Genomic DNA, 15,896 nt, shown 5'->3' with positions numbered 1-15,896 from the left:
ACATTTGCCCAAAGCCAATGGAGGTCATCACCAATAATGCATAGGTCAGTGGTGCTGGGCATTCTTCTAGAGCCACATGGCCATTCCCCTAGCAGGGGCTGTTTGGATATTCTGAGTTCCTGTGTATTTTAGCCCCAAATGCAGGTATATGGAAACCATATGCCAAGAAGTCCCTTTCAGTGAGACTTATAGTAGGTACTCTTTTTCTTAGTATTATTTAAATTAACTTACATTTTTGAGGTACTTGCAGATTCCCATGGAGTTGTAAGCAATAACATAGAGAGATCCTGTTGTACCCTTTGCTTAATTTCCCCCAAAGGCAATGTCTAATGGTTAGTACCATTACCCTAGTACAATGTCACTAACTGAGGTTTCCTTAAGACTCAGAAGATTCGGGTGCTTGGGTGGCTGGGGGGCTTAAGCCTCTGCCTTAGGCTCAGGTCACCATCTCAGGGTCCTGGGATCAGGCTGTCTGCTCAGCAGGGAGCCTGCTTCCCCTTCTCTCTCTGCCTGCCTCTATGCCTACTTGTCATCTCTCTCTTTCTCTCTCTCTCTCAAATAAATAAATAAAATCTTTGAAAATTAAAAAAAAAAAAAAAAAAAGACTCCGAAGACTCTTGAGATTTCCATGTCCCCAGAAGGGAGAAACTCTGGGGAATGAGGTACCGTCTCCCCTTGGAAGAAATGTCCCCAAGTAAGAACCTGGAAGGCAGAGGGATACATCAGGGCTCCCTGGTTGGAAGTAAGAGATGTTCAGGCAGATTATAGATAACCTCCCCTCACATCCCTGACTTGTATGAGGGCACCATTGTGTTCCAGGAACCCAACAAGTTTCCTTACCTGGCCCCTGGGGCTCTGGGGAGAGTAGGGTCCTCAGTCCTCTAGCTGAGTCTTCTCAAGTACAGTGGTTGACAGTAGGCTCTGGAATCACACAGCCCAGGGCTTGATTCCTAGCTCCTCACTGCTATACAGATGACCTTGGCCAATGACCTCTTAGAGCTTCAGTTTTTCATTATATCATATGGCACTTACCATGTGTCAGTTACTCTTCTAAGAAGCTTATAAAATAACCAATTTAATAGTGACAATCCTAAAAGGGAGATATTGTTAGTTCCTATTTTACAAATGAGGAAATTGAGGCACAGAGAGGTTATTTGCCCCAAGTTACCCAGCTAGGGAATGGCAGGGTCAGGTATTTGAAGCCAGGCTGTCCTCATTCAAGTTCCATACTTAACCACTATCCTATGTTGCTTCTCCTGCTCTCTGAGGTAGGCTCAGTGGTACCTCCCTGAATTTTCACAAGGCAGAGCGCTTAGCACAGTGCCCGGCATTTAATACATGAACACCAATAAACACAGGCTAACATTTACTGGTATCATTGCTTCTGGAAGTTTCTGAGTATTCAGTTACTTCCATTCTGGCCACCTAACATGTGCCAAACCTTTATTCGGTCCTCCCCACTAACCTAAAGGAGGAGTCACTTTTTTTTAATAGATGAAACAATTGAGAATCAGTGAGATGGCAGAGATAGCATTCATACCCAGGGGCAGCGGCTGGAATCCCAGCTCCAGAAGGAGCTTCAGAGGTACCAGCCTAACTTCACATCCAGCTCAGGACTTGCCCTGTGGAGCAGTCATTTATCTGTTCTGAAAAGCCCCGTGACAGGGCACTGGTTCTCTACACCCACGGTTCTCATGCTTGAGGGCACGTCAGAAGCCATGAGGCCATTGTTAAAATGGAGTATGGAGTGCCGACCCCTCCTCTATCTGCCACCCAAACCACCACACGCCCCAGGGGTTTCTGACTAAGAAGGGCTGGAGTCAGGGCCTGAGAATGTGCATTCTCCCAAGGCTCCAGAGAATGCTGATGTTGCTGCCCCAGGGACCATACTTTGAGAACAACTGCTCTAGGAAGACTTCTTAGAGTAGTAATGGTAGGGACAATGGCATGCTCCACTTATGCCCTTTTCAAGTGTGAGACAGGCTTCTGTCGCAGAGCCAGTATCATATACTTACCTGCACTGTAAATTATAAATCCCCGTCTGCGTGGTCTCCTTCCTTCCACAGAGAGTTCTTAAAATTGTGTGTTCTTAAAAGCCTGCCTCTGATTGGAGCCCAACCCCTCCCCAGCCCAGGCTCACCTTTCCAAATCCTTCCAAAATAATATCAATCGTTGCTTTTATGATTAAAAACAAACCCAACGAGGGGCACCTGGGTGGCTCAGTCGGTTAAGCGTCTGCCTTGGCTCAGGTCATGATTCCAGGGTCCTGGGATCGAGCCCCATGTCAGCCTCACTGCTCAGCAGGGTGTGTGCTTCTCCCTCTCCCTCTGCCTCTATCCCCACCCCAGTTTGTGCTCACTCTCTCTGTCAAATAAATAAATTAAATATTCAAAAAAATGAAGACAAGCGTATTTATTTAAAAAAAAAAACAAAAACAATGAAACCACACCTTCCTACTGCTGAAAATTTAGAAAAGTACCAAAGATAAAAAGAATGAGAAAGAAAATTAAAATTAACCACCATCCCAATCCCCAATCCCACTGTTAATATTTTGATACATTTTAGTGTATTTTCTAATAGACTCTTGTGATATATATATATTTTTTTATTGAGATATTACACTACTTTCAGGTGTACAGCATAATAATTTGATATGTTTATATATATTGCAAAATGATCATCACAGTAAGTCTAGTTAACATCTGTCACCATACACAGTTACAAATTTTTTTTCCTTGGGATGAGAACTTTTAGGATTTACTCTCTCAGCCACGTTCAAGTATACAGTACAGTATGATGAACTATAGTCACCCAGGACTTACGTATTTTACAAATGGAAGTTCGTACCTATATTTATTAATAATATTGGAATAAAAACATACATAGCACCTAGCATCCTACAATCCAATTCTAAATGTTCTCTATACATGGGAGCTGCTGTGGTTTTCATGATGGAATTCAAAGAAGAGAGTGAGGTCTGCCGTGGATGACAAAGGTAGGCCTTTGAGCCAACCACGAGAACACAGGCATGGAGACGAGCATCACTGGCATCTGTGGGCTGGTGGGTGGTGCGGCAGGAAGTGGGTTTCAGTCAGCTGAGCGGGGACAGGTAATAGGACAATGTTACGTGCTGGCCTTGAGCTCTCTGAAGCACTAAGAAGTGGTGTACATTCTTAATCAGGAACGACATGACAAAGGGACTCACCAAAGCCCATCCAGATAGCAGAGATGGGATGGAGCGAAACAGTGGGAAGGCAGGAGGAGGGGCAGGGGTACCCAAGTAGGGAGCAGCCTGGGGGCCCACCCAGTCTCTAGCAGCAGAGGCAGCTCTGGGACATGGAGAGGCCTACTTCTGAGCCGCTAGGATGGAGAGGGACTGGTTGATCTTCACCATGGCGATAATGAGGAGACCTCCAGTCAGCAGGAAGGTAGGCCAGAAGAGAGAGAAGAGCAGGGTCCGGGGCCCATAGAGGCGCTGATACAGGACAGTGGTCTCGTTCTCCCGAGTGGCTGAGAAGCAGTAGAAAATCTGTTTCTCGTGGAATGTGGCCCTGACCTTCTCCACATCGGCCCGGGCCGCTTGGTAGTTCTCCAGGCTGCCTGGGATATAGGAGCACTGTGGGGGGAAGGCGAGAGCACCCATGAGGTTGGAAATCCTGGTTTCTCTGGGAGAGAGGAAGGGCTGACATGAAGTAAAGGAAAGTGTTGGCTTTGGAGTTGGGCCCCCGGCTGGGAGTGACGTCTGTCAGAAACTCGTCAGGCTGTGCACTGTGTGGTTCTAGAGGGTTCCTTTGCAGTGTCACGTGTGAGAGCGGTGGCCCAGGAGCCGTTCACCAGGAAGCAGGGGCCCAGCTGGAGTTGTGGCTCTGTTTCCATCGGCTGTGGGACCTGAGGCAAATTGCTTACCTTTCTCAGCGTTGTCATCTTGTCTCTTGAAGGGGTTAAGAGCACTATGTGTTTCAAAGGACGTTATTAAAGAAGAACTTCGAACTTAACTAACCCAAGAGTGACACAGACCCATTGGGCTCTATATTCGGATATGGGGCAGAGGTCATACACTCAATTTCCCACAGGGCATGTGCACATAACATCCCCAGGTGAAGCGGGTCAGGAAAGAAGATGACAAGAGTCAGCCGACACTCGCCTTGTGCCACGGAGGACAGTCAGCGACGGGGTGGGGGGCGTCACTGGTGAAATGGGGAGAGCTGGAAGCATCTAGACCGACAATCGTCACTTTATCTGGACGCTGGATGCCATGAGATCCAGGAGATCTATGGTACGCAGGCCTCCGACATTTCAAGAAAAACTAGAAAGCCACATTCTAATGTGAACTCTCACAATTTTAAAATATTGGCAAAAATGTGAATTGCAAACCCTTTGAGGTCTAGCACTATGTGAGCTAGACAGAAGATATTGGCAAGCCAGTATCTGACACTGGGATTCGAAGGAAGGAGAGAATACATTTGAAGGAGCTTGTATAGGCGGAACATAGAACGCATTGATCCTGATGCCGACTGTTGCTATTAGGAGCCTCTGGCTCCGTCAGGCAAGGTCCTTCCTGCTGGGAAGCTCTGCAGAGGATGCACAGAGGGGAGACCCTGGTTACATCTCGGTTCTGTACCAGGAGGTCTGAAGGTTGTTTATGTGAGGTTCTGGAAGTTTCTACGAGGGGATCCCCCACAGCGCCTGCAGCAGACTAGCTGGAGGGCTGGCCAGAGCACAGGTTCCTACTCACACTGAATTTCTGGGGTGGAGCCCAGCAAACAAGTGACTCCTTCATGCATAGTAGTCTGAGACTGAGATCAAAGTCTGAGTGTTGAGCTGGCTCCTCCCTAGGCCTTGGTTACTCCTTGGATTTGAATGAGACCCTGTCCCCAAAGCTGCCTGCCCAGACAGCACCCATCCGGCAGTTTGGGAGATAGTTGCATCAGGGTCCTGACAGCCTGGGAAGTGGGGGAGCCGTGTCCAGAGCCGTCCCCTAAACAGCCAGAGAGCACGTGAGACTGGGGAGAGCTGCCTCCAAAGAATCTAACCTTCAAAGTTGTTGGGTACAGCAGGGTCCCAGGAGCAGATTAACTCAGAGTTCTGCACTGAGGGGTCCTTACCTATCTTCCCAATGTCTCTGACTCTGACCTTGAGTAACGTACCCCATTGAGCAAAGGTGTGGCTGTGGAGCCAGACAGACCCGGATTCAGCCACCAGGTCCAAAGTTGTGAGACTTGGTGGGTGCCACCACTTCTCTGAGTCTTGTAAAATAGGTTTGTGAGGGTAGTTGCCGGGATGACTTGGCATGGAGACAGGACTGGAAGGTGTACGGCAGAAACAGACCCGGAGAGCAGTGGGGTAGGGAGAGGCTGGCAAACTCAGGGTCCGGCAGGCAGCCTGTGAGTGAGCCTGCCCCCAATCCCTAGCACGCCAGTGGTCACTCCTGCCTGACTTCTTACTCCTCAGGATAGACCAGCGACCACCGATTGCCAAAGAAGAAGCAGGGGTTCTGGTAGAAGTGGATTCAGGAGGACTTGGGGGCTCTTTTCTCATCTGGTGGGGCTGAGTCATGCTAGTGTTAATGGAACGGGTCTGTCACCTTGCACTGTCCAAACCCACTTCTCCATGAACTCCCAGCACCATCAGTAATCACACTGGGCACCCTCAGCACCCTGCCCTTCCCACCCCATTAGCTACCTAACTCTGACCGTCAGCATCTATCCCGACTACAGGCCCATCTGCAGCCTGGCTATTGGCCGTGGCCCCAGCCTCTCTGCCTGGCCACTGAACCTCACACTCCTCTGTACCACTCTGATCATGCTTAGCTCACAGACCCTTTAAACACTCCTGGTTGCTCGCAAAAGTAGTTCTAAACCTCAGAAGCCCTTGGAGAGTCCAGAGATTCTGTCGCTCTCGCCAGCAAGAACGACACGGAGACACGCGTGGAGGCAAACTTCTTTAATGGCTTCTTTTTATCTTCTTCCCCCTCTGGCGCAGCACAGCACGCAGCTCCCGCCGCCCCTCAGGTGCCGCCGCCGCCTCCAGGGCCTCGCGCCGCCGCCTCGGCGCCCGGCGCCCTCGCCGCCGCCGCCATGGTCAGGGCTGCGGCCCCCTCGGCCCCGCGCGGCGCGGCTGGCTCCCCGCAGGCCCACGCCTCTACAAGTACATTCAAGCATATATACACCGGCAGCTTAGCCCGCCTAGCCAATCACTGCAGTGCTCATGCACCTCCCGCGTGAGTGAACCTAAATGAACAGCCAATCAAATTCAGTCCCTTACAGCTCTTAGAGTAGGCCTCCTGTACCGGCTCCCGACATCTCCCCCTTTTTTATTTATTTATAATGGCTGAGATCGTGCCTGTCTTAGGTTGCCAATCCTCAGCACACATGCTTACCCGTCATCGGGTACTCTCCCTGGTCGAAGAGCCCCTGTCTTAGGTTGCTATGGTGTGGGATCAGTCTTACCCGTCTTTGACTACCGATCTAGCATGCTTAGCCATATCTGGGGGGAGGTACCAGCTTCAAGAGCCATCATGGCTTGAACCATGAGGTGTTATTGTTGTTGATTGCGACGGACACGGCCACACACCCAACATAACATTAGTATGTTAGCTGTGATTAAGAGAACAGCCATGGCACCAAGTCCGGCCCACTGTTTGAGGAACGAAACAGATTGCTGTAACATTTTTTTCCACTCACTAACAGGTGCAATAGTTACTTTGGTAGAATATGGATATAATTTGAGCTCGTAATTGCTTAGTTAAATTTTGAAATTGACGGTTCCAGGTACCATTAAGCATATTTCCTAACTGTCTAGAGAGGTTAGCTGCTAAGGATAAGTTGTTATGAGCTATAGGGGTGATACAAAGTCCAGCCATATTATGTATGCATCCTATTGACACAATTGACTCTAGGATATCAAGTTGTTCCTGTACAAGATCAACCCTTTGATTTACAATAAGGATCCCAGCATGCAAATGTCCGTTAATTTGTTCTTGCGTAGCCAATGCTTCAGCGACCATTCCTGTGACGTTGTTGAGCATGGCGGCTGTCTGTACCGAGGTTGTCAACGCTACCGCGGCAGCAGTAGCAGCGGCGGCGGATACTGCGATAGCTGCAATAATGGCTGCTGTTATTCCAAAGTCTCGTTTATGTCGAAGCAGCACCGGCAGGTTGTCGGGGTTCACCTGTACTGGCATCGGGATATACGTTGGTATCTTGGCTATTACTGCCGAGTCTCCCACCGTGGCGTTCCAACATTCTGATAGCAGACAATTCTGGGACTCACAAGAGAGACTAGATGACTTGTTAATAATCATTTTCCCCTTACATACTTTCTTTTATCATTTTTTGTTTCCAACTTAGTTACAAAAAGTAAATAAATACTCCCATATTTTCATTTCAGTGACTTGATGCCATGAAGAATCAAGAATGACGGTATCAGTCATCAGTTTATAATATAATTATACTACAGAACGCAGACAGGTTAAGAAGTTCTGATGTGTATGGCTAAATGCCTCAAATAATTTACATTTACTGATAAATAACAGCATTCCAAATTATGGACATTTAATAATTATAACTTGTAAACTATATCACATATTAGAATACATTAATTAGCACAAGTTTTCATCACTTTACATTAAATTATACTTAGTAGAAGTTGAAAAAATTTGGTAAAAGAAAAACTTTTCCAGTACCTTGGAGTACACAGAATCAAAAAAGTCATCACACCATTGAAAATGTAAAAACCATGTAAACTTGAATTACCCTTGCAATAATAACAGTTGTTTTAATTCAAACTTTTATATTTACCTCTTGTGAACCTGAAGAAGGGCCCAGCCTTACCTAAAGTGGAATCCAATTTTTTAATTATAGCCAAAAAAGGTGGAGTTAGAGTAAGTGGGGATTTTAGGACTGAATGAGAATCCTGTTCCCACCCAAACTCCTGAGAGGCTACTATGGCAGCCACTCTTGCGGTGCAGCTCGCACAATAGCAGGCCTTGGTGCAGCAAGGTTTATACGGAGGAGGCCCCTCGTAAGGTGGCGCTGTTGGGGCTGGGCGCGTGGGCATAAGATCTAAGTTATCTACCACTTCCGTCTCTGTTTGTAACTGCGCCATAGCTCCTTCTTTCACTTTTAATTTCAGCTGCGCCATAACTTTCCCCTGCATTTTGAGCTGCACCATAGCCTTCTTTAGCTTTTCCTCCTTTTTTGCAAGCTCCTTTCCAAAAACCAGGGAGCCGTTTGTCCCACTTCTCTCAAAAACAAACAAGCTGTTTTATTTTTTAAAGGAGTACCAATTGCTTTAAGGATATCAGAAAGCGGCCCCAGCATTTTATATGTGGCCATCTCGTTTCCCATACCGGAAAGCTTTACTCTCGTCCTTATCCTAGGAACTTTGCAGCCATCTCGTTTCCCATCCGGGAAAGCTTTACTTGCTCGTCCTCGACTTGAGGAACTTTCCCTGTCACTAGACAGAAATAGGTGCACTCTTTACCTGATCGTTGCCTCACTCCACGCGTCTCTTCTGCACGAGCTCCCGGGTTTCGGCACCACTTGTCGCTCTCGCCAGCAAGAACGACACGGAGACACGCGTGGAGGCAAACTTCTTTAATGGCTTCTTTTTATCTTCTTCCCCCTCTGGCGCAGCACAGCACGCAGCTCCCGCCGCCCCTCAGGTGCCGCCGCCGCCTCCAGGGCCTCGCGCCGCCGCCTCGGCGCCCGGCGCCCTCGCCGCCGCCGCCATGGTCAGGGCTGCGGCCCCCTCGGCCCCGCGCGGCGCGGCTGGCTCCCCGCAGGCCCACGCCTCTACAAGTACATTCAAGCATATATACACCGGCAGCTTAGCCCGCCTAGCCAATCACTGCAGTGCTCATGCACCTCCCGCGTGAGTGAACCTAAATGAACAGCCAATCAAATTCAGTCCCTTACAGCTCTTAGAGTAGGCCTCCTGTACCGGCTCCCGACAAGATTCTGCGTCAGGTGGTCTGGTATAGAAAGCCAACTTTGTTCAGTCTGCCGCTGGTTCCAGTGCACGGCCAGAGTCGAGCAGGGCCAGCTTACCCAATCACATTTTAATGCCATAACTCAGTAGTCCTTGCAGAAAGGACGGGCACACAGCTCGTACAGTGCCAGAATATCATTAGCATTTCCCTTCTTTACGGTCTACTTGAATTTAAATTCCTGGGAACAAGTAGAACCTTCCCCTGGGAAATACTACGGGAAATGGTGGATCCGTTGGGAGTCACTTAGGACTCCACTCCCTGTGAAACTCGGCGTCGTGAGAATTCTTCGGAGCGAACCTATTCCAGATAAAGCTCTGACCTCCTGAAACGAACGCAAAGGAGCTTTGAGTGTTCAGAGCCCAGGCTGGTGAGAGCCCTGGTGGGCTGGGACAGAGAGCACTGCCTGCCTTGGCACTGGCTCTATTTGCTGGCTGTTCAGGCAGAACACCCCCACTTCTCATGAGGTTGAACCAGGGCAGTCTGGGGTAAAACAGTGATTGTAGATGAGCTTAGGCCTCCCCCCCCAATTCCCTTCCTTATGCCGGACTTCTAAGGCTTGGAAAAACAATCCCGATTGAACACGAATGCCTAACTCCATGCTCTGCGGGCCGGCTTCCTCCACCGGCTTCCCTGACAGTGCTGTGTCGTATCTTGATCTCGAATTCAACACACACATCTCCTGTCCTACCGCACTGTCTGCTGTCTCACTCAGACATCTTTAAAGACTATCATTTGAGGGGGGAAAAAAAAAATCAGTAAAGTGTTTGTTATAATCTTTTTAAAAATTTTTTTTTAATTTAAAAAAAATTTTTTTTCAAACTTATTATTATCCATAACTTGTAGCATTCTTCATTAAAGTTTTGCTTTTCTCAAAAATCGAACAGAAACCTACCACAAACAAAAAGCTTTCTGCTCCCATCATTGGGTCAGGTAGAGTCCACCTGTGTGTCCCCCTGCTGCCCCGCCCCAATGCCCCCTGCATCAATGACTGCAGCACCCCTTCCAGGTCCTTCTCTTCTAGGCCCTTCCTCCCGCCACACGGTGGTCTCTGCCCGCCCCTCTCCAGGCATGCTGCGTTCCTGTTTCTCTGTATCTAACACCTGCATGATTTTTCAAGCCTGACCCAAACGTTTTTTTGACACCCTCACCTCTCTGTTGGCTGGAAAAAGAGTCACTCCCGCCTTTAACCCCATAATTTCCTCTGTTCCTCTCTGTGGCACGGATCCTGCCCCACTAGGTGTTATTTCCCATAGGAGCTCTCTACTCCTGAGTCCAGAGGTCCTATCACAGGACGTGCTCAGGGACTCCTGGATGAATGAGGGAATGAGGGAATGGTTATGGTCAACTTGTGTTTTCTGGAAGAAAGGATAAGATGAGGGGCTGGAGAAAATCTCCCAAACACTGGCCTCCAGAGTCTGCTGCAGCCCTGGGCCTCTGGTTTCACCGAGTGGGGCTGGTTTCAGGGGTTCTTTTCCGTGGGGTCAGCTCTGGCTCTGGTCTCTCATTTGAATTACCTTATAGGAGTGCCTGCCATCCACCAACACCGAGCCCAGCACACCACCCAGCCTCCGACTTCATGACTGAACGTCAGCCCAGGCGGGGCCCGGGTCATACAGCAGTTGGTGGCAGAGTGGGGACTCAAACCCAGGTCTGCCTGACTCCAGCCCAGAGGAGCTAAGTCTGAGTCCAGCACAGAGGAGCTAAGTCTGGTTGGACCTCATAGCAGTTGTGGACCCTTGTCAAGGAGGCTCAGTTCTCTCGGCCTCCACTCCCCAGAGCAGGGATGAGGATTCAGTTAGGAAGAGGCCCACACACCTGCCAGGGGCAAGAGGATACCTTCCCATCCCTCCTCTCCCAGTCAGTACCTGCTGGTTCTGGTCCCGAGTGTCCTCTGTGTGGTACAGCACAGCCCACCGGCCCACAGCTGACACGTTGACCCACAGGCACGGGTACTGGGGTACCTTCTTGCCCTCTAGCTCCTCCTGCTCCCTGATGCTGGTCTCAATCAGATGGCACGTGGATTTCTGGGTCCACACACTGGGGAGACCATGCAGACACATACATATGTCAGAACCTGGGTGACGCAGAGCATCGGGTTTCAACCCATTTAGAGAGACCTGGGGTTTGGGACCCTCATCTTGCCATAAGCATCCAGCACTAAAGGAGTGTGACTCCAGAGTGGTTGGGCCCAAGAAAAGAACCATAGAATCAGAATAGCAATGCTTATTAGCCTCTTAAACATCATCTACATAAGTGGTTCTTACCCTGGCTGCTGACCCAAAATCCTGGGGAACTTTTGAGATGATTCCCATGTTCCAGCCATACCCCAGAAGAGGGGAATCAGAATTTCTAAGATATGTGAGGCTCAGGCCCTGATATGCTTTTAAAAACTCTCTGCCTTGATTCTGATAAGCAGCCAGACCCCGAGACCCATTGGCCACATCAGCCTCACCTTGTAGGGGGTAGGAAGAAAAGCTCAGAGAGGTCAAGGGACTTTTCTGAGGCCACACAGGACTTGAGTGCAGATCTGATTAGCTTCAGAATCTGTGCCTTTCGCCCCCCAAAAAGAGGTGATGCAGAAGGGGCTTGATTTGTGCCAGGGTAGGGAAGTAGGTGGGGACGGGGCTGAACCTGGAGATAACGGGTCACAGGCACATAGCAGTTCTGAACAGGGCCTCCTTTGGGGAAGATTCCAACCTGGAATCAGTCCAGGGTTATAAAAAGTGACAAAGAAGCAGGCCCAGGAGAGGCTAACAGGCTCATCAACACATTAGCGAATCAATCGTGATTCATCTCGCATGTATCTGGCAGGACACACGTTGCCAGATGGAGGGGCTGTCAGCGGCTGGAACATGCCCAGAGGCGAGGGTCGGAGACTTATCCTCACAAAAAAAAAAAAAAAAAAGCAGTTTGAGAGAACGGAGCGTGTTTGTTTCAAACAGAGAACGGATCAGGAACTTCACAGCTTTGCCTTTAAAAGTCCAAGTGGTTGACATGTCAGCAAGCAAGGAACTTTCTCTGAGATTCCAGAGCAGAGCTCCATGGAAGCTGCTTTTGGCTCAGTGTAGACATTTCCTACCTCTCAGAAAAGCCCCAAAATGAAATGGTATATACCGTGAGGTCCTGAGCACCCCATCCCTTGAGATATTCAACAAGAGGCTAGACACCCACTTGGCCGGGAGGTTTCAGAAGGGGAATCAAACTGTGCAGATAAGCTGTGAAAATCTATAACCTCTGATTTCTCCTAGGATCAAACTCACACTGGGGGGGCGGGGTTTGCTCTGATCTTTTGCTGCTTTTTATGAGAAGGGCCTCCTATGTCTGCTACCCCCATGTCCCAGAACCCCAGATAAGCAGGGTCTGGTCAGACCCACCCTCCCTGAACTCAAATCCTTCACCCTCAGAATGATTGTCCAGCCCTTCCTTCCTGGTGTGAAGTCAATGGGGAGAGAGGTAGGAAGAAGGATGGGCTTCCTGGTCGACCAGATCCATCAGAGAGAAGCTGGAGGATGGGGCAGGTCAGGAGAGTTCCCTACCTTTTCTGGTAGAGGGGCAGCACGGTCGTGCCCAGGATATAGTAGGCGATGACCGCACACACTACCATGGCCACACCCAGGCAAAGGGCTCGAGTCTCTCCCCGCTTCTGGGCCATCACCAGCTTCTTTCCCATGTCCACTGCAGGCACTGGTCATTTCTAGAGCCACAGAGGCAAACAGACATGAGATCAGCACAGGCAACGAGTAACCCACAGAAGATGGGACAGGTAAGAGGGGACGGTGCTCAATGGTCAACATCACCTCTAGTTTGTTACGGAGCTTTGCAACTCCTGAGGTCTTTTTGAACACACGTAAACCTCCCACCAACTGAGAGGCAAGTGTTATCATCCCCATTCTACTGTTGAAGCATCTGTGGCTCAGAGGTAGGTAGAGAGACTTGTCCAAGGCCACACAATGTGTGGTAGGTTCAGTAATGACCCCAAGGGGTCCATATTCTCAGTCCTGGAATCTGTGAGCAGTACTTTACATGGCAAAGACCTTAATTTAAGGATCCTGGGATGGGGGATTATCCTGGATTATTCATGTAGACCCTAAACATAATCAAGGGTCTGTACGGGAGCAAGGTGAAGGGAGATGAGACACAGAAGAGAAGATGATAATGACCAGGGTGGAGAGATTGGAGTGGTGTGGTCACATGCCAGGAAGTTTGAGCAGCCACCAGAAGCCAGAGGAGACAAGGAACAGTGGATTGTCCCCTCAGCCTTGGATGGAGTGGGCCCACCCAACACCTTGATTTCAGCTCTTCCAACACTTCGCTGGCTTCCAGAACTCTGTGAGAGGAGATTTCTATTGTTTGAGGCCACCAAGTTTGTGGTGATCTGTTAACAGCAACAGTAGAAAAGGAATACAGGAGATAAATGAATACAGTGGACAGTAGCGGTAGGACATCTGAGCACTTTCTTCTGGGACACTTGTCTCAGAAAAACATGGAGCATTTCACAGTTTACAAATAATCCCAGGGCAAGGCTGCCTGGGCTGGGGGCAGCAAGTAGAGAAGGGCCAGGAGGGCTGGGTGCCCCAAACAAAACCGGTTCTTTCCTGGAACATGGGGTGCCCTCGAGGAGGGGCCCTTGGCATGTGCCCTACCTTCTAGCCCCTCAGCCCTCCCAGACCCAGGCACTCTGGATGGTGGGAAGGCAGGGGTGCTGTGTGACCAGGTTTGAGATGCTAGGAGGAGAGGAGAGGAGAGGAGGGGAAGGGAGGGGAGGGGAGGGGAGGGGAGAGGAGAGGCTCTCCTGTCACAGAGAAGTCTGAACCCTGCCTGTTGCTCAGATGCCACCTGTCTGTAATGCTTTGATGAGATTGTTCCCTACACCAAGTGAGTAGCTTTGCAGAGTGGTGGTCAACGCTCCTAAAACCTCACGGGATAAAAGAAGGGGGTAAGGATATGGGTGTGGATATGGAATTAAACAACCACAGTGGGTGCCTTCTGGCAGGAGGAAGGATAGGCACTGCTGATCTTCCCTGAAGTCTGGACGGGAAGAAAGGAATTGTAGCTCTAATAGAAGGGATTTCAGTTAGACTCCAAGAAGAACTTTTCACTTTTGAGAGTTGCTGAGTATCTCCGAACTTTTGGGCCCTATCTTCCGTTTAGAAAAGTCACTCAACGTCTGAACTCTGAATTTAGAAAAGATTTTAGGAATTTAGGAAAGATGGAGAAAGGTGAAAGAAAATAGCACCTGGCATTTTGGTTGACATTCTTTTCCTTAGAAGGATAGGGCACAGAGTACAGTGTTCAAAGGTTTGGTGGAATGTGAGGCAGGCAGGGAGGATTCTGAGGTCAGCAGATCCAGGATCAAATCCTGACTTTGCCACGTAGCAACCGAGTGGCTGTTAAATGAGAATAATAGTACCGGCTCCAGAGAGTTCTGACAAAGATCAGGAGACATACCAAATATCACATATTGATCCCAGTATCAGGCCCAATGCCAGCTCTCAATAAATAGTGGCTGCTATTACCAAAGGGAATCCTGAAGATTTGGAGCAGAAGTCCCCAGTTCTCTTGCTGAGCCTACTTTTATCCCATCCCTCCCCTGGGGACAAGAGCCAGGACTGGTCCTGCTCTCCAGGCTGCTGCTCTCCTTCCAGCTGCTCTGGAAGCTGGGACCTGAGTGTGAGGATGCTGAACGACTTGAGTGACCCAGCCACGGAGCAGGCCACCAGACCACGGGCCCAAACACCAGCAGGTCTTATGTTGGGCAACACCACTGTCAGGGCCCCTGGAGCCCAGAGTCGTGATGAACTTCCCTAGGAAGTGAGTTCCCACTGCCAATCTCCCTCCCCCACGCTCTCCCCTCTAGCCCCAGGCTCTGGAGAAACCACTCCCCAAGTGCTGTGGAGGCAGTACTCACAGTTTCTGGAGCCCTGGAGTCTTCAGCAGGCAGAGACTTTTGGCCTGGCCCCCAGCCCCCACCCCAAAAGAGGCTGCCTGAGCTGCAGCAGGAAGCTTGGGCTCTCAGCCCATCTCTGGGAGAGCGGCCTCTGGTCCCCATCCGGGACAGGCCTCCATGCCCAAACATGGTCAAGTCTGAGCACACAGCCCCAGGACACAAACTCCAGAGAGTCCGTCCCAAGCCTAGGAGACAAGGGCAGCTGTTACTCAGGCCGCCACACCTGCAGTTTCCAGGGTCTGAAAGAAACAGATTTCGAACAACAAAAGACTGAGCAAAACTGAGAAACCAGGAAAGACCATCCTGGTACATTTAGAGATGTTTCTTCATCATCAGTCTCTCTGGGCTGGCAGGGAAGCCGGGAATAGGAAATGATTTTCCTTTTGTTGACACAAGGGAGAGAGGAGGAGTTAGAGCTCCAAGGGGTTGGGCTTATCAGCTACAAGGCGGTTGGCAAATCCCCATAGAAGCATCCAAACCCTCCGGAGCCTTTGGCACTTAAATGTTGTGTGACCCTGGGCAGGTCACGGCATCTCTCTGAGCCTCAATTTTCTCAACTATGTTGCTGGGATTTTTTTAAACTAACTTTGTTTAGGATAATGATGAGTGTTAGGGATAGCGAAGATTTGAGGCAGAGGATGAGAAACCCACCTTTTAACGTCCAGCCAAGCAGAAGCTGAAAGCAGTGAGGCCTTCACAGCTGTTCCAGCCAGCCAGGTCCAGGGACAGCCTGCTCTGCTGAGCGGCCTCCCAGAGACTGTCGAAGTACAGTTTGGAGGCATGGGCAGAGATTTGTGCCTCTTGATATGACCAGTGAGCCACAAGGGGGTCTTATAAGACCTTAGACCTCACAGGTAGATTGACAAGGAGTGACATGGGGCCTGGAATGAATCCCCAGAGGAGTGGTTTTCCCCGATGGTCCTTGGCCCATCCAGGAGCCAGAGGAGCCCTTCTGGT

General features: G+C 49.8%; 2 protein-coding genes across 2 annotated transcripts in view; one reads left to right on the top strand and one right to left on the bottom strand.

Moving 5' to 3' along the window:
* Positions 1-15,896, top strand: part of KCNIP1 (potassium voltage-gated channel interacting protein 1) — a 340,059-nt gene that overhangs the window by 17,823 nt on the left and 306,340 nt on the right. The window lies entirely within an intron of this gene.
* KCNMB1 (potassium calcium-activated channel subfamily M regulatory beta subunit 1) lies at positions 2,826-15,287 on the bottom strand. The gene is made up of 4 exons (XM_082723221.1): positions 14,901-15,287; positions 12,529-12,686; positions 10,858-11,029; positions 2,826-3,616 (listed from the first exon to the last, which is right to left on the bottom strand). Exons 2-4 carry the CDS (start codon positions 12,660-12,662, stop codon positions 3,347-3,349), a joined length of 576 nt encoding a protein of 191 aa, XP_082579347.1. The 5' UTR covers positions 12,663-12,686; positions 14,901-15,287; the 3' UTR covers positions 2,826-3,346.

The sequence above is a fragment of the Mustela nivalis genome (assembly GCF_964662115.1).
Source record: "Mustela nivalis genome assembly, chromosome: 3".
NCBI classification, from domain to species: Eukaryota; Metazoa; Chordata; class Mammalia; order Carnivora; family Mustelidae; genus Mustela; species Mustela nivalis.
This window is presented reverse-complemented; position numbering and strand designations above follow the sequence as displayed.